This window comes from Rhinatrema bivittatum, chromosome 8, assembly GCF_901001135.1.
Source record: "Rhinatrema bivittatum chromosome 8, aRhiBiv1.1, whole genome shotgun sequence".
Taxonomy (NCBI): Eukaryota; Metazoa; Chordata; class Amphibia; order Gymnophiona; family Rhinatrematidae; genus Rhinatrema; species Rhinatrema bivittatum.
Genome location: NC_042622.1, coordinates 264386157 through 264410699, shown reverse-complemented (window position 1 = coordinate 264410699; position 24543 = coordinate 264386157). Strand labels below are relative to the sequence as shown.

The 24543-nt window shown below is 49.0% G+C and overlaps 2 protein-coding genes across 3 annotated transcripts; one reads left to right on the top strand and one right to left on the bottom strand.

Moving 5' to 3' along the window:
* Positions 1–691: 691 nt before the first annotated feature.
* Positions 692–16174, bottom strand: TUT1 (terminal uridylyl transferase 1, U6 snRNA-specific). Of its 2 annotated transcripts, XM_029614876.1 has the most exons (10): positions 15896–16174; positions 9342–9532; positions 8922–9131; positions 8415–8529; positions 8197–8327; positions 7813–8039; positions 7140–7249; positions 6825–6947; positions 2707–2799; positions 692–2247 (listed from the first exon to the last, which is right to left on the bottom strand). In XM_029614876.1, the coding sequence occupies exons 1-10, from the start codon at positions 15978–15980 to the stop codon at positions 1160–1162; spliced, it is 2373 nt and encodes a 790-aa protein (XP_029470736.1). In that variant the 5' UTR covers positions 15981–16174; the 3' UTR covers positions 692–1159. The 2 variants fall into 2 exon arrangements, with proteins under 2 accessions (XP_029470736.1, XP_029470737.1); XM_029614877.1 differs by lacking the exon at positions 9342–9532.
* A 174-nt stretch (positions 16175–16348) lies between these two features.
* On the top strand, positions 16349–23344 carry LOC115098336 (putative nuclease HARBI1). Its single transcript, XM_029614878.1, has 2 exons — positions 16349–17049; positions 19498–23344. The coding sequence occupies exons 1-2, from the start codon at positions 16371–16373 to the stop codon at positions 19869–19871; spliced, it is 1053 nt and encodes a 350-aa protein (XP_029470738.1). The 5' UTR covers positions 16349–16370; the 3' UTR covers positions 19872–23344.
* The last annotated feature ends 1199 nt before the right edge of the window (positions 23345–24543 follow it).

The following is a 24543-nucleotide window of genomic DNA, read 5'->3' as shown; positions in this document are numbered from 1 at the left end:
ACACTTAGGCCTAGATTTATCATTTTGCCATACATTTTGCAAGAATAACGCCCGTGATAAAAAAAAGGGGGCGTGGATAGGGTAATTTTCAAGAGAGAGAGACCTTATAAGGCTCTCGTATAAGAATATTACTATAAAAAGGGCAACTAGGTTTTGGTGGTGGCCTAGGTTTTAGGGGACAGTTTTACATGCACAGTCAGAGGGACAAACAGCACAGTAGACAGCAGTGAAGATTTTATGTGATTTGAAGTGTCAACAGGGTATGAAAAGATGAGATTTGCACATTGTACTCTGGACCTAGCTTGATGTACTCTCAACTAGCTTGAGCCTTTTCGATAGCAGGTCCAACTCTTTGGAATGCACTACCAGATTCATTAAGATCCATATCAAACTCAAAACAATTCAAAAAATCTTTAAAAACACACTTCTTTCAAATTGCATTCAAAATTACACCCAATAAATAATCAGTCACTCTCCATACATTAATCATATGGCATCTTACTTGTATTATTATGATTTATTTTTAATAATTATGATTTTAAGTTTGTTTATATTTTTACATTGTGTAATTTTTTAATTGAGCTTTATTTTATATTTTGAGTTTTTGAATGATTATATTGTACACCGTTTTGACTGAACTTTGTTTGTAAAAGCGGTATATAAACATTTTTAAATAAATAAATAAATCACTCTAAATCACATAAAATCTTCACTGCTGTCTACTGTGCTGTTTGTCCCTCTGACTGTACATGTAAAACTGTCCCCTACAACCTAGGCCACCACCAAAACCTCACCCAGAGTTCAGAATTACACATGAACAACTTCAGTAAAAGACCCCTGCCAGGAATTATATCAGTAACCCTCCCAGCTTTCGGTAGCTGCCAGATTGCTCTGGGCAAGGTTGAAGTAAAAAACGTCAGAGGTAATGTTCCAAAAAACCAAGGATTAAGAATCAGCGTGGGGAACTCAAGCCCAGCAACGTCACTGTTTATTATACAGCACCAGCTTTCTTAGGGAGGAAGCAAGCTGTTAAGACCCACACGTCTGACTAGAAACATCCTAATATTCAATCCTACTTTGCATCAGAGGCACAGATCCCAGCAAAGAATCTCAGTGGCTGCTCCCCTCACAAGCTAAGTAAGGTGCGTCTCCTCCTTGGTTAGAAATCCATTTCCTGCCCCAGCCTCTCAGTCGCTCCAACAAGGCTGTCCAGCTCATGTTTCTGGATGTATCTCGCCACCGTCTTGGGGAGAAAGATTTGCACGAAGTGGAAAAAGTCCTGGAAGAGAGCTACAGGATCCTGGAGGGGGGTGAAGTGTAGATTTGTTCTGCAGTCCTGGGCGGTGGCACCGGTGCGGAGGATGCAGACTCTAAAAGTCAACAAGGGCTGAGCTGGCCTACTTCCACTCTCCCGCTGGGCTAAGGCTTCAGTTACCTCTGCTTCTGCCTGCAGAGAGTCGGCGCTCTGGCAGGTACCGGCGCCGGCACGGCGCTGAAGTTCCCGACGCATTTTCCGCCGGCCTAACCAGACTCGGTGCCAGACAGCACAGTGCCAGCTCACCTTCTCCTCCTTGGAAGCCACAGCGTCCCGTCGCTGTCTTTTACTGTCCGGCACCAACGCGCCCCCTTCCACCATCCTGCGCTTGGCTCCAACACAAGGCTCCTCGTCCAGGGGCACGGGTTCCTCGGCATCAACAACCATGCTCTCCCTGTCCTCGTCCTGGGACACGATGCACTTCAGCACATCCTGCAGCACAAAATGCAAGGCAATGCACACTTTCTGAAAGCAGAGCTGCTGCAAGCTCTCTGTGCCGCACAAGTCCCTGCTCTGCTCTTCTGTTAGGATTTGCAGAGGGGAGGGCAGGCTGATTACCAGCCCGTCCTCTGCAGCAGGATCTTCATCTGTCCGGGAGGCCTCGGGTCCGTCCCCCCGCTGGAAAAGCCTAACCAGCCCCCAGGCCTTGCCCTTGCAGGACTTGCGCTGGTACTGGAGGCTGCGGCAGTACTTGGCAGCATCCCGGCAGCAGCTCTGGAAGCGCAGGGCGGTCTTCTCGTTCACGTTCCCCGCCACGTTGTGGCCGAGCTCAAAGGGGTCCTGGACGTTGAGGGCCCCCAGTTTCAGCCCGCCGCAGTTCTCCGCAGCCAGGGCATCCTTCGGCGACAGAGCCTGGCCCTCCCGCAGCGAGATCACGGCGCCGGCAAAGTTGTAGTCGGCAAAGACGCGGAAAAAGTCAGCCAAGACAGAACCTGGAGGGAAGGAAGCAAGGGCAGGGTCAGAATTGCTTCTTAAGAGAACTGCCACCATGGCTCACACGAACAGCTCAGCCAGACCACCTTCCCTTCTCTCACCATAAGCAGGGAATGCCCAGAGGAAGGGCATAAGAAACAGAGCATGTATAAAAACAGTTCATCCCCTTTCACAGTGATTTTAATACCCTGCTTATCCACGTGCAACAGCAGTGCAGGCTTCCCCCACTCGCCCAAACATTAGCTAACTCCTGTCTTACATAGGTTAGATGATTCAAAATAATAAGGCAATAATGCATCCGTGTTTCTGCACTTCCTGTTTTATGTGGATGGCTTTGAGGACTGTTTTTATTGTAAGCCGCCTACAGCTGCGGATATGTAGCATATAAATACCCTGGAAATAAAAATAAAATGTAAGGGAACGTCGTCAGACTTCTAACCCCACCCCCAGGCACTCACACAGACTTTCCATGTTAGAGCTGGGCTCCAACTTGGCAGGGTCTCTAGGGAAGCTGCAGTCCCAGCCGTCTACGACAGATTTCTCCCCATCACCTGCAAGGGAAGGTGAAAAAAGGGTTAACCTCTCCCCTAATCCAATACTGCCCCTTCTCCATCTCAGCTAACAATTTAATTTGGGGGGTGTGGGTGGCACTAGTGTCCAGTTTTACACATTCTTTCAAAAGAAGTCAACACCGGCGCTGTTTTGAATTGGTTTATTTCGTTATCTTTCAGAAAGATTTTTTTCAGGTGGAATAGAAAGCAGGTACCTGAATTGGAGAAGTTACTTGCCTGATAGTTTCGGTTTCCTTAGTGTAGACCGACTCAGGACCAATGGGTTATGAGCTCCCCTGCCAGCAGATGGAGACAGAGTCAGGTTTCAAAGGTGACGTCACCCTAGATATACCCCCTGCAGTGACCTCAGCCATTCAGTATTCTCTTCAAAAGCCACTGTGGACATACTATCGAAGAAACTTGATTTCAAATATAATTTAAAAAATGGATAACTGTAACTATACTTAACCAAACAAACACTGAACCCCAGTAAGATTACAGATGCTCTGATCTAGGGATTGGATGACGGCTTACCCGTAATCTCTTGGAATCGATTTCCACTCCACGGGCGAATCCTTTGAACCACTCTTGGGCAACTGTGGGTGGTCTGCTGAGTCCATCTGTCTACACTAAGGAAAACAAAATTATCAGGTAAGTAATTTCTCCATTTCCTAGCATGTAGCAGATGGACTCAGGACCAATGGGATGTACAAAAGCGACTCCTGATCGGGCATTTTTGCCAGGGGGGGGATGGGATCATCTTGCTCCTCCAGACTCACTAGATGGGATTTGTGCAACAAGAGAACAAAATCCATGGAAAAACGGTGGTGAGCTTTCCCGGGAAAAGGGGGAGGGGGGAACCTGGTGGGGAGGGTCAGGGACTGCCTCCGGAGAGTCCACGGGGCTTAAATCCGGCGGCGAATTACAAAAATCAGGCTCCCTTCCCCCCTCAGGCCCCAAATCTGCTACCAGATCAGATGAGAAAATGGCCGCCGTTCCCGCGGCTTTTTGTGAGGGGGCTGGCCTGGGAGCACGTTTGATGGCCCGACCATGGACCGCCGATTTCGCTGCCGCTGCGGGGGGTCCCTCCCCGCCGGGCAAAAAAATGGAGCACAGCCCATCGCGAGAGAGCTGAACGCGGCATGAGCACAGGGGAACAAGCTGCCGCGGAGGAGAAGCAAAATCAGCTGAGCCTGGCAGTAATTGCGAGCGGGAGCAGGTGAATCAGCCCTGCCGCTCTCCTTTTCCCCCTGCACTTCAGGACAAATTCAATCGCGGGTGCCTGAAATAGTACAAGAGCAGAGGCATTGATTCACCTCTGCAATGGGACCCAAGGCATGAATCATCTCTGGGGTCACCCAAACAAAGGGGGAGCGACTGGACCATCAGTATCAACCCCAGCCAGGCAAAAGGCACTGGGAATAAGGAATCCTAGGCTGAGTACTCAAGGGGAAAATCCCCCCTAGGACCCTGTAAGAGCTGTGAGACAGATCTGTCGCACTTAACAAAACCTTGAGTTTCCTCTTTTTCTTTTTTTTTTTTAATTTATGTAATCAATACTTGCTTGATCCTGAGAAAACCAAAAGGTAGGAAGAAATTCCCAGAGAGAGAAAAAACAGCTAGAGAGAGGGAACCACAGGTTCAACTGCCTTCATCTGCTGAAGACGGAGAAATACTGAAGGGACACAGGATGAGCACCGTCCTGATATAGGATCCCCTTTCAGCTTTTCCTCTGTCTCCCTCTGCTGGACAGGAGGCTCAACCCACTGTCTGAACTGATCCGGGTAGTTACAGGGAACTTAGTTAATAACTTTATATCAAAATTTAACAGTGATAAGTCTCTAGGATTCCAGCAAAAGTAGATCCTTCTTGGGCAGGAGAATAATTAAAGTACAAAGGCAGGGACACCTTATCTATTAGTACTGTGAAAACACCCCCCATGGCCATCGCAACCCGGGGCTTTATAATAAGGGGCTCTTTGGATCCTATATCGGATCTCCCCAATACGAACTGGGGCATTCTAGCTGCACATCTGAGAGCTGCAGAAGCACGAATGTCTCTGGCTTCTACATCCTCTGTTGTGAATAAAGCTGTGGGAAATAGTCTAGAAATATTTTCTGGAGCCCCTCTGTAGACTTAACTATGCTGTTCTCTTTATCATGTGCTGTGGCAATGTATTTGGCTGCGAGTTTACGTTTAACCAACAAGGCCAACAATTTACTGGCCTTATTCCCATGCTAAAAAAGGCTGATATTTATAGGAAAACATTAGAACATAAGAAATTGCCATGCAGGGTCAGACCAAGGGTCCATCAAGCCCAGCATCCTGTTTCCAACAGAGGCCAAACCAGGCCACAAGAACCTGGCAATTATCCAAACACCAAGAAGATCCCATGCTACTGGGCAATTAATAGCAGTGGCTATTCCTTAAGTCAACTTGACCTCTATCATATCCCCCCTCAGCCGTCTCTTCTCCAAGCTGAACAGCTCTAACCTCTTCAGCCTTTCCTCATAGGGGAGCTGTTCCATCCCCTTTATCATTTTGGTTGCCCTTCTCTGTACCTTCTCCATTGCAACTATATCTATTTTGAGATGCGGCGACCAGAATTGTACACAGTATTCAAGGTGCGGTCTCACCATGGCTATTAATCAAGTTTACTTAGGGAATAACCACTGCTATTAATTGCATCAGTAGCATGGGATCTTCTTAGTGTTTGGGTAATTGCCAGGTTCTTGTGGCCTGGTTTGGCCTCTGTTGGAAACAGGATGCTGGGCTTGATGGACCCTTGGTCTGACCCAGCATGGCATGTTCTTATGTTCTTATGTTTCCCATATGGTCAACAAATGTACTTTTCCATATTCAAACAGTGCTGACATGGACTATCTTTTGCTGAACAAACTGCTTCATCAGGGGAATTGTACTGCTAGATCATTCCATATTTAATATAGACCACAACGCCACAAACATTTCTCAAATCTGCCACATTTCAAAGCTAAATAAATTGCACATGCTCCCGAAATGGAATGCAGTGCCTAAGAGGAAAAGGAGTTCCAAGAGAGTCTAGATCAAGAGCTGACAAACCCTTGGCATGCGTGCTGCCTGAAATCCAGTATTACCTCGCCGCTACAAGCAAGTTCAGGATGGCAATGAAATCCCGCTTCTCCCACTGACGTTCTTCTGACCTTGGACGAGTCATTTTGAACAACCTTTGTGTGTTGCTGACTAAACCACCTGACAAGCGCATCAAATTTAGTGAATATCGCTTCAAACTTCACATCCCTTGTTGGCCTTTTCCCACTGCTCACGTGACTGCTTCGATCAGGACATCGGTATTAGCTGCTTCAACCGCTCCCTCTGTTTTGTTGTCGGCCATCTTGATTTTTTTCATTTTCTTTTTTTTCGGCGAGCCTGCTAGACGTGACCTGTTCCCAAAAAAAAAACCTGCAGACCCTTGCCACTCACTTCTCCCAAAACGGTGGGCACACAAATCAGCACTTAGTTCAGCAGGATGTGGCCTGTCAGGGATGGATGGCAGGGAGGCTGAGTGGAAACACATCCGGCTACCTTCACAGCATCATGTGACTACATGAGTTAAACACAATACAGTAAGTTCTTGTAGTAATTATTTTAGCTTCTCTTATTATAATTGGTTTCAGCGATTTTATACTGCCAGTACTGCTATTGTTGCTCCATTTTATTAATTTATTTTCTGTTAAAAAACAAATTCATTCCAGCAAACTAGATAAGTTATGTTAGGTTTGTTTAAAGTATTTTTATGATATTTTATGTTTTGCATGTGGATTTTGTTTTAGCACCTAGATAACGTTTGACAGGTGGAATATAACATTTTAATAAATGAAAATGACCATGGGCGCACACTCCCTGCAGATGCCCGTTTCAGAGACCTAATTCTCCATTACCTCTGGATTCCCTGCCTCTCTGCTCACGGGGTGGCCTCTTGATGTTAACACAGTGGGCTGCGAGCCTGGTTTGGGAAACACTCGGTCGTAAGAGCCACCACTCACCTGCCAGCTTCTTCAACTGGGAAACCGCAGGCAAGATAGGGGGATTGCGGGTCTGCAGGAAGAAGAGTACCAGCAGCGTCAGCGCGTAATTATTCAGCAGAGGCCCCCCTCCAAAGGGGTTTCCTGAGGGGAAACAAAAGGAGGAAGGAGGGAAAAAGAGAGGCATTACAACCTCCTAATGTTCTCTCCCCACCGCAAAAAAACCCCAAACACAGTCCTTAAACAATGACTCTCGTTCCCTCCAAACCCAAACCCCTGAGCGACAGAAGGAAGGAAAGAGGTCAGAAGCAAGGTGCCCAACATCCCTCGGCTCACCTGCAAGCTCCTTCTGCTTGGCCCAATAACGAAGCGTGTACACCAGGGGGCGCACCCGCTCATCCATCTCTGCGTACACCTGCAGGAGCCGCGTGTTACAGAAGGCCAACCTAGGGGGGGGGGAGAGAAGCAGGGTTTTAGCAAAGCGCATGCCCCCGGGCCCCACCCTCACGCGGCTGAGTCACAGAATGGCAACCTGTGGAGAAAGCTGCAAGCCATCCCCATCCCTGGGCCTCTCTCTACTCCATGCGCCATGTCCCCTCCTCCCTGTACTCTCCCATCCCATAAACCACATTCGTGACTCGTGGAGATGCTCCTCCCCCACCCAACCCCACTGCTCACCCATTGAAGAAAATGGGCCACACCCTGCATCGCTGCCCCTTCCCTCCACTCCTTAACCAGTGATGGAAATGTTACCCTGCAGCACAGCCCCCTCTCTTCCCCCAGCCCCTGCAACACTGCCCCCTCCCTTCCTCAACCACTGATGAAAAAAAAAATGTCATCCAGCAGCATTGTTCCCTCCCCTCAAACCTCACACCTGCTGCTGGAAAGATTGCCAGGGCAGCCCGGTCCCGTTCCCTTTCCCCCCCGACGGAAGTGACAGCCCGCATCGTTGCCCCCCCCCCCCCCCCCTTCTCGCGTCACCATGCACACGTTCTCCCCTCCCCCTCACCTGTTGTTGATGGATATGTCGCCCTGCAGGGTGGACTCTTTGTGCTGGAACTTGACCACGGGCAAGCGGGCGGCCGTCAGGGCCTGCACCCCGTAAACTCCCGGGACGCACTGGCACAGCACCGCCGCCACCAGCTCCAGGATTTCGGGCACCGTTGCCGACTCCAGGTCCACGTCACTCAGGATGGAGTCCTCCGATCGGGAGTCCAGGGCGGCCCTGTCCTTATCCTCGGGGGCAAAAACGAGAGAGACAGAGCCATGGGGATAATGCACACCAGGAAAGGTTCCCCCTGGGGGGGGGGGGGGGGCTGAATAAGGAAGAGGGGTCTCTCACTGCCCCTGGACAGCAATAGGGGAAAAGTACGCAGGGGGTGGGGGCTCTCACCTCCTCTTCCTGGGGCTTCCTGGTGGATGCCTGGAAAGTCTGCGTGTGCTCCAGATCAAGAAACAAATCCAAGTCACAGCCATGCACGTCAAAGCTGTTCACCGAGGAGCCAAAGGGCAGAACCTCGCAGCCTGCGGAGACAAGAGTTGCAGCTGTACCCACACGGCGGACAGGCAGAACAGCAATCAGACGGAGCCTTCACCGAGAAGGGACCCTACCAGGGAAGAACTCAGAAAAAACCTCCTGAAGTAGCGTGACCAGCAGCTCCCGCAGCTTGCGCTCGTTCTCCGAGAACTGGAAAAGGGTGACCACTTGCTTCATCTGCTCATCCACCTGCAGAAAAGGGGAGATCCTGGGTAACGTCAGCATCCTTAAAGCCATTCACGGGGCCAGGGATGCCGTGAAGTAAACAAAGCCCCAAGATAACCTCATTTCATACCTTTCGCTCCACCCCACCCTCCTCCCTGGGGCAACCTCAGCAGCCAATCGCCCATCCACAGACCTACGGAAGATCGGCCACCGTTCGCTCTCATTGCCCTAGCCTTAGGCTCCTCTCACACCTACCCACAGCCCATGTGGAAGCCACGGGGTAATCTCAGCACCTTGAACCCTGCCCTCATCTCCTCCACCCCAGCTAACATTCTGTGCCCAATCATGGAGGAGAAGCCCCGGCTCGGGTGCCGCTCGGTGCCCCCTACGACACTGCCGTACGGGAGAGGACTTACGTCGCTGCAGAGGCACAGTGCCTGGGAGAGCTTGTCCAGGCTCAGCTCCTGGCCCCTGGCAGCCCCTTGCTTCTTGGGCGGGATGTACTTAAACTCTTTCTTCTGACGAGGCTTCACCCGCAGCTTCTGCCCGTCCATGCAGTGCTGGGGCTGGGCGAGGACCATCTGCAGCACCGTCTCATCCTGGAGCTCTACAATCGCATAGACGCCCTGGAGGAGGAGACGGGACACAATTCAGGGGCTGGTACTCTTAAGCAGAGAGAAGTGCCCCCCCCCCCCCCCACCCGTGAAACCCTCTGAAATAATTGCTAAAGCAGCACATTCCTCATCGCAGGTGCCGAATTCGAGAATCCTGAAGTTTGCTGCTGGGGTATTTTAGCCCTGGCTATAGAAGAGGAGGAGGAGAGGAGCAGCTGGTACCTTCTCTTTATCCATCACTACACTACAGACAGGCCCAAAGCTCTGGAAATACTCCGACAGCTCCAGCTCGGACGTGTCTCTCCGGAAGCCGCTGACGAAGACGCTCTTCTCTTCCTGAGATTTCCTGCGGGCCCGCACTTCGGCCAGCTTCCGGTGCTTCTTTCCCCGCAGGTGATCCTCCAGGCTTGGTCCTGCCAGGGAGAGAGCGCTGTTCAGCCTGGGGAGGACTGCAGCTCACCTCACAGGGGGGGGGTGGGGAGACGAGAGTAGAAGAGAGACACTCAGAGACCAGGGGGTGGAACTGGAATCAAAGTGTAATCTCCTTCTCGGCAATAAACACTTCTATTCGCAAAGCCCCTGTCTTAGGTCCAAGCACTGCGGAGTTAAATAACTCTCCTGTACCTAGAGAAACTGCATTCTTTGTTGGCTGTGATCAACGCAAGAATAATAAAAATAAAACAGCAGCTCAAGGGATAAGAGGGCCTGATAGGAAGAGAGGAGAGAGTCTCAAAGGAAATACTTCTCTGCCCAGAGAGTAAGTAGATACCCAGAACTGCCTCCCAGAAGTGGGGACAGTAACCAGACTAACAGGATTTAAGCATGCCTGGGACAGATTTAAAGGGAGGAAGGACATGAGAAGAATGATCAGGGATTGAGGGGGATACTGTACCTGAACGTAATCCGTTCTGAAGCGCCAAAAAAAGTGGAAATAAAGACCCAGTGAACAGGGCCTACCGGACAAGGCTCATAGGTCCTTACCCAGAAAGCTAATGTGTAAAAATTTCAAAAAGGCTTTAGTTTCCTTCTGTGATAGAAAAATTCACATGTGGTTACAACTACTAAACAATTTCAGGACAGCTTTCAAAATGCTTGATGATAACCAAACGACAGAGCCAGAAAGACACTGGGCACCTAAAATATGGTGCCTGTCTAACTTTTATTTGTACAGCACTGTACAATGGTGGTAAGTATTCCGGCATGACAAGTCCCATCCCAAAAATGATAAAGGGGATGGAACAACTCCCCTATGAGGAAAGGCTGAAGAGGTTAGGACTTTTCAGCTTGGAGAAGAGACGGCTGAGGGGGGATATGGTAGAGGTCTTTAAGATCATGAGAGGTCTTGAACGAGTAGATGTGAATCGGTTATTTATACTTTCGAATATAATAGAAGGACTAGGGGGCATTCCATGAAGTTAGCAAGTAGCACATTTAAGACTAATCGGAGAAAATTCTTTTTCACTCAACGCACAATAAAGCTCTGGAATTTGTTGCCAGAGGATGTGGTTAGTGCACTTAGTGTAGCTGGGTTCAAAAAAGGTTTGGATAAGTTCTTGGAGGAGAAGTCCATTAACTGCTATTAATCAAGTTTACTTAGGGAATAGCCACTGCTATTAATTGCATCAGAAGCATGGGATCTTCTTGGTGTTTGGGTAATTGCCAGGTTCTTGTCGCCTGGATTGGCCTCTGTTGGAAACAGGATGCTGGGCTTGATGGTCCCTTGGTCTGACCCAGCATGGCAATTTCTTATGTTCAAAATGACTCGCCCAAGGTCAGAAGAATGTCAGTGGGAGAAGCGGGATTTCATTGCCATCCTGAACTTGCTTGTAGCGGCGAGGTAATACTGGATTTCAGGCAGCACGCATGCCAAGGGTTTGCCAGCTCTTGATCTAGACTCTCTTGGAACTCCTTTTCCTCTTAGGCACTGCATTCCATTTCGGGAGCATGTGCAAGTTATTTAGTTTTGAAATGTGGCAGATTTGAGAAATTTTTGTGGCGTTGTGGTCTATATTAAATATGGAATGATCTACCAGTACAATTCCCCTGATGAAGCAGTTTGTTCAGCAAAAGATAGTCCATGTCAGCACTGTTTGAACATGGAAAAGTACATTTATTGACCATATGGGAAACATAAGAACATGAGACATCGCCATGCTGGGTCAGACCAAGGGTCCATCAAGCCCAGCATCCTGTTTCCAACAGAGGCCAAACCAGGCCACAAGTACCTGGCAATTACCCAAACACTAAGAAGATCCCATGCTACTGATGCAATTAATAGCAGTGGCTATTCCCTAAGTATAATTGATTAATAACCATTAATGGATTTCTCCTCCAAGAACTTATCCAAACCTTTTTTGAACCCAGCTACACTAACTGCACTAACCACATCCTCTGGCAACAAATTCCAGAGCTTTATTGTGTATTGAGTGAAAAAGAATTTTCTCCGCTTAGTCTTAAATGTGCTACTTGCTAACTTCATGGAATGCCCCCTAGTCCTTCTATTATTCGAAAGTGTAAATAACAGATTCACACTTCCCCGGGACAGCTGTCCCAGCCAGCCCCCCCCCCCCCCCCCTTGATGGCCCAGCACTTCTGCGCATACCAGTGGATATGCGCGAGGCCGCACTGTTTCTAAAATGTGCTCGGCACGTGCACGGCCTGGCCATGCGGGTATCCCCCGGTTTTTACACACGCCAGGCTTTTAAGATTCGGGTGTTAGATTCCAGGGGCTGTATGACGTAAGCAATGGTCCCACAGAGCAATGGCGAAGAGAGAGTCCAGGGCCAAGCTGAAGTTGGGGCAGGCAGAAGTCAGAGAATCACCAGGATTGGGGCAGGCAGTGAAAAGAGCATAGTCCAGGTTCAAAGCAATGGTCAGTGACAGGCAGCAAGCAAAAGAACAGTCTAGGTCTGAAGCAAGAGTCAAACCAGGTAGACAATCTAAGGCTAGGCAGGGAGGGTTGGGACAGATAAGGCAAGTTAGGCTGGAGGAGACAAGGCAAGGCAGAAATCAGGAACACACAAGGCAACATGCTCTCCTAGAGAAGGCAGGAGACCCATTGCTGAGGCGAGGCAGGGAGAGTGACAGAGGCTTAAATAGTAGGGTCATTAACATCATCGAGGGGTACTGGTCCTGGGATTTCCCACTGCGGGGCCTTTTAACTAGTGGCACATCTAGACGGGCCTAAAAGTTGGCAGTCAGGGCAGCATCCCTGCTGCATCAGCGGTGTTTCGCAGCGTGTGGATTAGGTTTGGCTGGTCACAAACCTCATGTGGCCAGCCAATAATTACATCCTGTTTCCAACAGTGGCCAATCCAGGTCACAATTACCTGGCAAAATGCCATAACTTAAGTAGATCCCATGCAGTGATAAGTAGTGGCTATTCCCTAAACCTACTTGGTTAATAACAGTTTATGGACTTCTCGTCCAGGAACTTGTCCAAACCTTTTTTAAAGCCCAGCTACGCTAACTTCTTTTACCACATCCTCCAACAATAAATTCTAGAACTTAATTGTGCACTGAGTAAAAAATCATTTTCTCTGATTTGTTTTGAATGTGCTACTTATTAACTTCATGGAGTGTCCTCTAGTCTTTGTATTTTTGAAAGAATAAATAATCGACCTGTTCTATTCCACTTATGATTTTATAGACCTCTAGCATCCTCCTTCACCTGTCTCTTCTCCAAGCTGAACAGCTCTAACCTCTTTAGCCTTTCCTCATAGGGGAACCATTCCATCCACTCTCCAATTCTATTCCTCTCTCCTACCACATAGTACACCTGAGCTCAGCCTGCACTCTCTACTACCATATATCTTAATTATGTACTTCCTATATTTCACAGTATTTCTCTGTCCTTGGACAGGCTTTTACTACTAGTTTCATTATATTATACTTCACAGTATTATAGATTACTAGAATAGTATACACTACAATGTTACTTTAAATCTTTATATTCCACTTTTCGGCACTTCAAAACTGATTACATTCAGGTATCTCCCAATCCCTAGAGGGTTTACAATCTAACAGGCCCATGCAATAAGCTGCGCACACAAAATCATTTTCTCTGATTTGTTTTGAATGTGCTACTTATTAACTTCATGGAGTGTCCTCTAGTCTTTGTATTTTTGAAAGAATAAATAATCAACCACGCACACATCCACATTTCCTGTGCGCCCAATGCCATGTTTAAATGAGAAAGTGGAGTGGCATACAAAAAGGGCGCGCTAAAGAGAAATGTGCATTTAAGGCGCTCAAAGGTTTATTGCATCGGGCATGGTGCGTGTCTACAAAAGTGCATAGCTTACATGAAATTACAGAAAGGGAAAGCAATCACTCAGGAGTTTTTTTTAAAGATTTTCTTTAGCTAATCATCACGCTCCACGCCACTACTCTCTATATACATAGTATGTTTTGTTTTAACCCCAGATAACTAATACCAATCTCTCTAAACAACCCTACCCTGTAAAGGGCATAATTATCGCATCAAGGAGGACCACATTTTTTTATATTTCTCATGAGCCCCTGACCGCAAGTAAGCTTCACTCCACCTCCAGAGCAGGAGTTAATTTTCTGGCGTTAAAAAGTGTGCGTTGGGCACCCAACCTTTGGGCTCACTTTCTTGCATCGGGCAGTTAATAGCTAATGTCTTCATTTACATGAAGCTTAAATGCAATGGGCAATATGCAGTATTGGATATTGTTAGGGCATGCATTTTAGACATGCTAATCTCCTTGCTGCTTTAGATGCTACTATTCAGGCCAATGCAATACTGTGGCGTTTTGGACGCGCTAACCCACCAATGCAAAACGGGGGTTAGCGCGTCCAAAACGTGCTTAGCTAAAAGCGCTCATCACATGTAAATTCATGTTGATGAGTGCTAATAGCTATTTTCCCTCATGCAACAAAAAAAAAAAAAAGAAAATGTGGCCTGAGGTGCACATTTTTAGCCGCAAAAATGAATGCCTGTCCCAAAGCAGGCGTTAATTCCTGAAGAGCCCAAAAGGTTGACAGTAAAGTAGAAAATACTACTTTTCTGTAGTTCCTCAGATTTAATATCTTGGCGAAATCAAGTTGGAGGAACTGAAAAAGGAGAACCCCCCCACACAAAAAAAAAAGGCATTCCAGCAGTCAGATTAGAAAAAGGGATGCTCAATTAACCAGCGTCCATTTTCCTAATCCGTAGCTGTGCACAGGTCCGTTTTTCTAACCCGCTGACAGCCACTTCTCCTGAGCGCCCTATGTCAAGGAGGCACTAGAAATGTAAAATTTTCCCTAGCGTCTCCTTTTCACAGCGGCAGCCGATTTAAACATTAAATCAAGTACCCGGGAGAGGTGGAGCGGCGCAAGATATTGCATTGGCCTGTGTGGCCAACTACAAATAAATGTACTAGACTGAGTGCACCTTATTATGTCAGTCAGTCTGTACCTGAGGTCAGTCAGTCTGTCAGTCAGTCAGTACCTGAGGTCAGTCAGTCTGTCAGTCAGTCTGTACCTGAGATCAGTCAGTCTGTCAGTCAGTCTGTACCTGAGGTCAGTCAGTCAGTCTGTACCTGAGGTCAGTCAGTCAGTCAGTCTGTCCTTACCTGAGGTCAGTCAGTCAGTCAGTCAGTACATCAGTCTGTACCTGAGGTCAGTCTGTCAGTCAGTCAGTACATCAGTCTGTACCTGAGGTCAGTCTGTCAGTCAGTCAGTACATCAGTCTGTACCTGAGGTCAGTCTGTCAGTCAGTCAGTCTGTACCTGAGGTCAGTCAGTCAGTCAGTACGTCAGTCTGTACCTGAGGTCAGTCAGTCAGTACGTCAGTCTGTACCTGAGGTCAGTCAGTCAGTCAGTCAGTCAGTCTGTACCTGAGGTCAGTCAGTCAGTCAGTCAGTCTGTACCTGAGGTCAGTCAGTCAGTCAGTCAGTCTGTACCTGAGGTCAGTCAGTCAGTCAGTCTGTACCTGAGGTCAGTCAGTCAGTCAGTCTGTACCTGAGGTCAGTCAGTCAGTCAGTACGTCAGTCAGTACCTGAGGTCAGTCAGTCAGTCAGTCAGTCAGTACCTGAGGTCAGTCAGTCAGTCAGTCAGTCAGTCTGTACCTGAGGTCAGTCAGTCAGTCAGTCAGTCTGTACCTGAGGTCAGTCAGTCAGTCAGTCAGTCTGTACCTGAGGTCAGTCAGTCAGTCAGTCAGTACGTCAGTACGTACCTGAGGTCAGTCAGTCAGTCAGTCAGTCTGTACCTGAGGTCAGTCTGTCAGTCAGTCAGTCTGTACCTGAGGTCAGTCAGTCAGTCAGTACGTCAGTCTGTACCTGAGGTCAGTCTGTCAGTCAGTCAGTACGTCAGTCTGTACCTGAGGTCAGTCTGTCAGTCAGTCAGTCTGTACCTGAGGTCAGTCAGTCAGTCAGTCTGTACCTGAGGTCAGTCAGTCAGTCAGTCTGTACCTGAGGTCGGTCAGTCAGTCAGTTAGTCAGTCTGTACCTGAGGTCGGTCAGTCAGTCAGTCAGTCAGTCTGTCTGTACGTCTGTACTTGAGGCCAGTCAGTTAGTCTGTACCTGAGGCATGTCACTCAGAGAGAAAAGAGAGACTTGCTAAAAGTCACAAAAAGCAGCATTGGGATTTAAACTTGGTTCATAGTCTGCTGCTCTGACCGCTAGGCTACTCCTGCACTACTGTATTATACTGTTATACAGTTACTGCACAATATATCACAAGGACCGCTGATACACAGGGGCTTTTATCACCTGATGCTAGTCATTCCCTCGAGGTCATCCCGCCCCCACCCCGGGTTCAGGCACTCACGGTTTGCCACCTGCAGCAAGCAGAGGCGGCAGCGGTAACCCCCACGTGGCAGCGACTCCACGTCCAAGTCCTCGTCCGGTTCCATCTTCCTCCCGTACAGTAAAAACGTTCCCGGCAGGTCACTAACTCCTCCTCTTGCCCAGTCCCATACCGGAAACGGTCCATCCACCAAAGAGGAAACGCTTCCGGAGCGTGGCGATCCTGCCTAATTAATATTCATGAGGGCGGGCGGGCGCGGCTTGTCAACAGGCCGAGGGGGGGGGGGGGCGCGCGCAGCCAATGGTGGCTTCCGGCACGTTGCGTTCCATAACAATTCAATGAGCGGGCGCCATGACAACGGGAAGAAGGAAGGGGGAGAGGCGACGCGGCCCGCCCTGAGAGAGACAAAGAGAGGGAGAGGAGCCCGTCACCGGAGGCGGGGGGACCGGGGGGAGGGAGGGCGAGAGAGACCCGGCCGAAGGCCCTTCCCCTGCCCATGGCCCTCTACCTGCTGGCCCAGCGCGCCCACGCCCGCCGCCGGCGCCGCGTGCCGCAGGAGCGGGTCTTCAAGACGCGCATCCAGTTCCTGAACATGCCCGAGGAGCTGGTGCTGCAGCGCTACCGGCTCAACCCCGAGATGATCCGCGACCTCTGCCACGTCCTGGAGCGCGACCTGCAGCCCTCCACCGGCCGCAGCCACGCCCTCCCCGTCTATGTCAAGGTGACGGCCGCCCTCAACTTCTACACGTCGGGCACCTTCCAGACGCCGGCGGGCGACGCGGCGGGCATCAGCCAGGCCAGCATGTCGCGCTGCGTGGCGCAGGTGACGGCCGCGCTCGTGCGCCGGGCCGACGCCTACATCTGCTTCCCCTGCGGCGCGGCGCAGCGCGAGCGCACGCGCCGGGAGTTCCTGGGCCGCGCCGGCTTCCCGCGCGTGCTGGGCGCCCTGGGCTGCACGCACGTGGCGCTGAAGCCGCCCGCCGACCACGAGAACCTGTACCGCAACCGCCAGCGCTACCACTCCATGCACATGCAGCTGGTGTGCGACGCCCGCGGCGCCATCACGCACGTGGTGGCCGAGTTCCCGGGCTCCATGCCCGAGGCCGCCATCCTGAGCCAGTCCAGCCTGAAGCCCATCTTCGAGAGCCGGCAAGAGGAGCCGAGCTGGCTGCTGGGTGAGTGCCCGAGGTGGGTCCTGGCAGTGGCTGACAGTAGCACAGATTAAGGGAGCTCCTCTCCCGGACACTTGAACAGATCGGTGCTGAGGTGTCGCTCCTTTCCTAGCACGAGCACAGATGGGTCTCCCCTCCCTAGCACAGATTAAGCTAGCGCCTATTTTTGAGCCTGCCCCAGTTGATTAAGGGAGTGCTTCTGCTTGACATTAAGACAGAGGTGGGATGGGGCAAGGCTCCTCCCCCCCTCTTGCCAATAGCACAGATTTAAGTTTCCTCCTCTTGAGATTACTGTAGCAGATTATGGGGCCGATGTAATAAGACCTGCGCTAAAACAGATGCTAGTTATGAGCACAGGTTTTGATGACTATCGGGCTGACACAGTAATGTCCGCGGGGGAACCCGCTCTCCCAGCGCGCACACAGGCCACTTTCCTGTGCGCGAGATTCAGTATACAAATTAGGTTAGGTGGTAGAGAAACAGGTAAAAAGAGGCGTTAGGGACACTAGTGCATCCCTAGCGCCTCTTTAGGGACAGGAGCCACAGCCGACGCTCAATTTTGCTGGCGTCGGTTCTCAAGCCCGCTGACAGCCACGGGTTCAGAAACCGGTCGCTGACAAAATTGAGTGTCTGGTTTTCAAGCCACAGGCCTACTTCAAATTTTTTTTTTTTTAACCTTCAGGACCTCTGACTTAATATCACCATGATAAAGTCGGAGGGTGCACAGAAAAGCAGTTTTTACTGCTTTTCTGTGCACTTCCCTGGCGCCGGCAGAAATTAGCTCCTCCCTTTGGCTGCACATTTTACTTACTGAATCGCTAGGGAATACCTAATAGGGCCATCAACATGCATTTGCATGTTGCAGGCACTATTAGGTTCAGGGGGGTTGGACACACATTCCCTTACTGAATAAGGGGAAAGGGAAAACGCAAGTCCAATGGCAGGTTAACAGCCGGAGCGCACTGTACTGTATCGGCCTGAGTGTGCTGCTGAAGCTGCCCCTTCCAGGAGATGTAAAAAAAAATTATGCAAATGATTTGCATGCAGAAATCCACATTTGTACTGAAAAATGCACATACTTAAACATGGTAATGGCCTATGTAATAAGCAGCAGCATCTGCACTCAGAACCCACGCATAAAAGCAAGCAAGCAAACAGGTCACCCTATTAAGTGAAAGTATGACCCTAGAAAGTATTTTTAATATCTCAAATAACTGTGCTGCAGAAAACAGCAAATATTTTCATGGATGCTAATTCACACTGGCAGAGCAGTGAGATAGGTGCCCAACTGAGCACCTGTCTGGATACTCGGGTGCCAACACAGGCAGGCAGCTGAGAGAAAGATGATGCTCTGGAGCCCAGAAAGGCACCTAGCTAATCTTGGCATGCAGGTGCTGAGCTAGGCGCTTACTTGACCACAAATTTATACGATCGGGCGCCCAGAAAAGTGCCTAGCTCAGCTAGCTACTCTGACGCCAAGAGAGGGGCTCAGCTAGGTGGTTTTCAGGACACTCGGGCGCTAGCATGGGTCCAGAAGAGCTGACAAGTAACTCATGCCCTGACCATGGTGGTAAAAAACCCACACTAGCATTAGCACGGCTCCCTGCATTGGCTGTGATTAGCTAATTACCTTCTTTGTATGCCATTAGCATGCATATTCGCGCAGGAAAAACCGCCAGTCTGTAAGCTCCTTCATAGGCGCTTTTTTCCCGTGCATAAAACCCTTATTACATTCCCGTATAGGGCTTTGTGCCGTAAAATGCGTGAACATCAGCACACCCAGGGCCGGCGCGTCCATTAGGTGAACTTTGGCAGTCTCCTAGGGCGCCGAAGAGCAGCCACGTGGTGCCACAAGCGGGGCCTATCCCGCTCGTGGCAGAGAGAAATAGAGACTGTGTGCTTCTCAGGGTTGCGGGCAGCGTGCTGCTCGCAACCCTGAGAAGCACACAGTCAGTGCTGAACTAGGTAGGTGGGGGGAGGGGAGCAGCGCAAGGGTCACCTAGGGCGCCCAATACACTTGCACTGGCCCTGAGCGCACCTTATTACATTGGCCCCTATGGGAGCTCCTCCTCTTGACACTAGCACAGACCCGATGGTTTCCTCTACCTGAATAGCACATACTACGCCAACACCTCTCCTTGAGTCTATCCTAACACATTGAAGGAACTTATCTCCCCCCACAAAAGCACAGACAGAAATATTTCCCTGGCCACTAACCAGCCAGCTCCTCTCCTCACATCTAACAACAGACTGAGGGAGCGGGTAGTCCTCGCACTAACAGACTTGGAGAGGGCAGAACCCATCTGTCCTCAAACACTAGCACAGAGCAAAGGCAGGGCACAGATTACCTGCTCTCCTTGAGACCATAATTCAAGTGCTGAGATAGTTCCAAGGGTGTCTGCAAAGCAGGATTGTCCTTGTTCTGTTTCTTACCTTCATTTCCTTCCCTAGGTGACAGAGCCTACAGCCTGAAGACTTGGCTGATGACACCCATCGAGAATCCACAGACCCCAGCAGAGCACCGCTATAATCATGCCCATGGCAGCACCCATGCCATCATCAAACAGACCATTGCTGCATTGAAAGCTCGCTTCCGTTGCCTGAGCCGAGCAGGTGGGGTACTACAGTATAGCCCTCTGAAGGTTTGCCACATCTTTGTGGCCTGCTGTGTGCTGCACAACATTGCGGTGGCCCGAGGCATTGAAGCATGCATGGAAGAAGCTGGCAGCCAGGAACCACAGGGAGATGAGGAGGCTGCAAGGGAAGTAGTGACAGAGGCAGCAGAGGAGGCTCGCCAGGCCCTGGTACAGGATTTCTTCAGCTGAGAAATGCCAGGTACCAGCAGGGCATACCTGGAAACTTCTGATGGGAAGCAGTGCCTGTAGGAGACTAGAGGGACAAATACTCACCCTATCTTCACTTGACCCCAGTGGCAAGGCAGGAACTACAATCATCAGTTGCTGACAGTGTAGGATCTGTCCACACCTGAGCATACGATAGTGCAGTATCTATGCATACACAGGAGCCAACCTCTGTGTATGATCTGTACCCAGCAGCAGGGAATGTACATGCTCCATGAGCTCATGCCAGAAGTTCCTCACACTCAACCCACCTGCTTTGATGGGAAAAAAAAAACACTATCTGCACCTATAACGTGGCATAGCTTGAGGCAGACTAATGGTTCATTGGAGCCCAGATTCCCATCTCCAACAGTGGCCAATTCAGGTTACTTGGAAATAGCTTGCAGATCAAAATTGGGAGAACACTTCCTTGTTACTCCAAGAAGTAAGAAGCGGTAATCTCCATGGACCTGGCTCGTAATAGTTAATGCATGTGTTTAGATGTAGCACATGCCTTTTCAGTGGTAGCTCAAGGCAAGTTACATTCATGGACAGTAGGAATTTCTTCTGTGTAACCTCTAGCACATTGTCCAGACTTTTTAAAAATCCACCTCGTATGCTAGTCTTGACAATTCCACAGCTTAATTGTGCATTAACTGAAAAAAAAAACCCCTCTTAAAGTGTATTTTAAATCTACCAGTTTTATGGAGTATCCCTTTGTCTTTGTATTTGAAAGGTAAATAACTCTCACAACAAAGACTATGATGACAGACTGTAAGGCCCAATTAATCTACCCATCCTCATGTTTCAACTTTACTAGCACCTTCCTCTGAGATTCTATGATTGTCCCTTGCTTTCTTAAATGTTGATACTGTTTTTGTTGCCACCATTATTTCCAGAGGAAGCTGTTCCATGCCTCTATCACCTTTTCTATAAAGAAATATTTCCTTGTGAGAAATTGCAAGAGGAACTTGCAAGAGTGGGCATCCAAACGGCAGATGACATTTAAATGTGGACAAGTACAAAGTGATAAACCTATGGAAAAGCAACCCAAAGAGAAAATTGGTTCTTGTCTGGAGTCCCACAGATCAGTCCAGACACATGAGTTTTTCTCCCCTACCAGCAGATGGAGACAGAGAACAGCTTTACTTTTACTGACTGTACACAATACAGTGTGCCACCCGCAATTCCTCAATATAAAAACTGTAACCAAGCTAATACCAATATTAAAACAATTCTCCCATATATGAGTAGGGGAAAATATACTATCTAAGCATTTCCCACAAAACTGAAGAAGTTTCTATACAGAGGAATTTGAATGTTAACCTCTGACATATATACATACAGAGATTAGAGCAGGCTTCTGGACTGATAGATGGGACTCTAGGAAAGAAAATTAGCAACTAAGGCCAAGTTTTCCCTTATCAACCCCCAGATCAGTCCAGATGTATGGGATGTACCAGAGCTTCCCTAAATTGGGCGGGAACACAAAGACCTGCTCAAAATACACTCTTACCAAAACCTGTGCTCAGAGCCTGAACATCCAGCTACTAATGCTTGATAAAATTGTGTAAAGATGACCCAGTTGCTGTGCTGCAGAACTCCTGTGACGACACTAAGGAGAAATTACTTATTACCTGCTAATTTCCTTTCTTCTAAGGAAGGCAGGCCAATCCACAGGGGTGGGTTATGCCCTCTTACCAGGAGATGGAGACAACTGATTCGCTGATTGTCTGCTCTGATATCAGTCTGCCTCAATCTCTAGAAAAGCAAATTGTGGACAACTGATTATACCTTACACATGATTCTTAACAGTCAACAACCTAACTGGGAAGCACTCAGCCCAGGTAAAATATTAATTGCCACTGATTACATAGGCTGGTTCTCACGCAACCGACCCTTCCTGTATGTACCCAGATCAGTCCACACTTCTGGGTTTTGCATCCCTACCTGCAAATGAAGACAGAGAAAGTTTTACTGACACTGCAGCATAACCTAGTGTGCCATCTGCAGTCCCTCCGTATTGCTCTATCTCCAGTGGATGACAGATGGTGTAAAACCTGCACAGGCTTAGGGGAAAAAAAAAGTCAAGATTTCTGCATCCTCCCAGGGGGTTGTGGGGTCCTGGTGGGGCCATCGCCCCTGGTCTGAGGTGGACAAGCAGGGGATCGGTGACCCTTTTGGAATCCATGGGGTTGACATCTGGTGGTCCAAATCCCTCATCCCCCCGCGAGGTAGCCTTGGGATCAGTTGGCAGTTCTGCACTGTGAGTCCGAAGGAGCAGGGAAGTATTCCTTCTCTTTGCTTTTTGTCTGCGCTAGGTTGCTAAAGTTTTGTTAAAAATAAATGGGTTAGTTTCTTGTGCTTAATCTTGGTAGCAGCTCTGCTCGAGTTTACCTTTGGCAGCACCGGGCTTTGAATGGTCAGTGTGCTGAACTGCTGACCGCCTTCCCTGTGGGTGGTATTGAGTTTAATGGCAGACCCTGTGGTGATGGCGCCCAGCAAGGCGTGCCACGGACGCTGAGGAGATGGAAAACAGGTGGTCTGGTTCCCTCTTCCTCCTAGGCAAGCTCGCTCTCACTCCTTCAGCTATAGGTATTGCTGTGACTCCTATTTCTTAAAAAAACAAAACAAAAAAAAACAACAATTTTGAGCAGCAGGAAGTAAGTGGCCTGGTGCAGTGTGCCAGCAAAAGAATGCAGTCGGGTGTGATAGTTGTGAAGGGGCCACGGCCAGCTTATGATCACAATAGGATTCTTGCTGGTGCTCGGGTGAGTCCATGGTTGGTTGGCCTGACCCCATGCTGCGCAGTCCCTCAGAATGCAGCCGGGCCTGCTCGGATGTGAGGATTGTGCCTGAAAGCATCGGTTTGGGACACTGCGTGCTCTGCAAGGTGAAGGCAGTGCTCAATAGCACAGGAAACATTTGGAGGAGGCTGGGTCTCGAGTAGCTGCTCTTGCAGTGCAGGAATGACGGCCATCTTAGAAGTGGCTCCAGTGGAGGTTAAGCACCCCTGGCCCACTATTCCCCCCCCCCCTTTTTTTATTGCATTCAAGATGCTCTATGGGCCTGTCTGCACACACTCAGCTTTCCGAGCAAAATTGGGGACCAGTCAGAGGACTCTGAGGGCTCGGGAAGTCAGTCCTTATGTTCTGGGAGTTATGGCTGGCCAGAGTTCCTTAGTTCACGGGGGGGAGTAGAAGAGTGGCCATGTTATTTCCTCCCAACTGAGCAGATAAAGGACTGAGAGACTGTTCTACTTCTGCAGTCGGTATGAGCCTCGAGCAGTGGCCCCAAGGTTATAGAAGGGGCTGCTGATTTGCTGAGTACGGTTGTGTGTGGAGCAGGCATTTTTAATCATGACTGAGTATGCTGTGACTAATCCCTTACCACTAGAGGGACTCCTCTGAGTCAATGCAAGGAAAAAAACAAACTGAGGAAGACATCAGGAAGGGGCATGAGGTTTCATCCCTTCAGAAACTAAATGAATAACATACAGGTCCAATATGAAGTGGACTGGGCATCGGAGGCTTTCAGAGGATGTATTGAAAGAATTCCTGTTTCTGCTCGCTCTGAGGACTACAGAGATGGAAACTGTTAGGAGTGAACTGTGGGGTGGAAGCAGGTGACCTGAAGTGGTTTACTTTGGTTATGGAGTCATTCTATTTAACTCCCCACAGGGCTCAAGGAAGCGCAGTGAAGCCTAGCTGATGCGTCACCTTTATGATGATCATAGTTTTGGCGTCTTGGCGCTACATGCAGCAACTTCATAAATTGCAGGAAGACCTTCGGAGACTGGAAAGTTGGGCATCCAAATGGCTGATGAAATTTAATGTGGATAAGTGCAAGGTGATGCATACAGGGAAAAATAACCCTTGCTATAGTTACACAATATTAGGTTCCATATTAGGAGCTACCACCCACGAAAGAGACCTAGGTGTCATAGTGGATAACACATTGAAATCGTCTGTTCAGTGTGCTGCGGCAGTCAAAAAAGCAAACAGAATGTTGGGAATTATTAGGGAATAGTGAATAAAACAGAAAATGTCGTAATGCCTCTGTGTCACTCCATGGTGAGACCACACCTTGAATACTGTGTACAGTTCTGGTCGCCGCATCTCAAAAAAGATATAATTGCGATGGAGAAGGTAAGCTCCCCTATGAGGAAAGACTAAAGAGGTTTGGAATTTTCAGCTTGGAGACGAGACGGCTGAGGGGGGATATGATAGAGGTGTTTAAAATCATGAGAGGTCTAGAACGGGTAGATGTGAATCGGTTATTTACTCTTTTGGATAATAGAAAGACTAGGGGGCACTCCATGAAGTTAGCATGGGGCACATTTAAAACTAATCGGAGAAAATTCTTTTTCACTCAATGCATAATTAAACTCTGGAATTTGTTGCCAGAGGATGTGGTGAGTGCAGTTAGAGTAGCTGTGTTTAAAAAAAGATTGGATAAGCTCTTGGAGGAGAAGTCCATTACTTGCTATTAATTAAGTTGACTTAGAAAATAGCCACTGTTATTACTAACAACAGTAGCATGGAATAGACTTAGTTTTTGGGTACTTGCCAGGTTCCTATGGCCTGGATTGGCCACTGTTGGAAACAACATGCTGGGCTTGATGGACCCTTGGTCTGACCCAGTATGGCATGTTCTT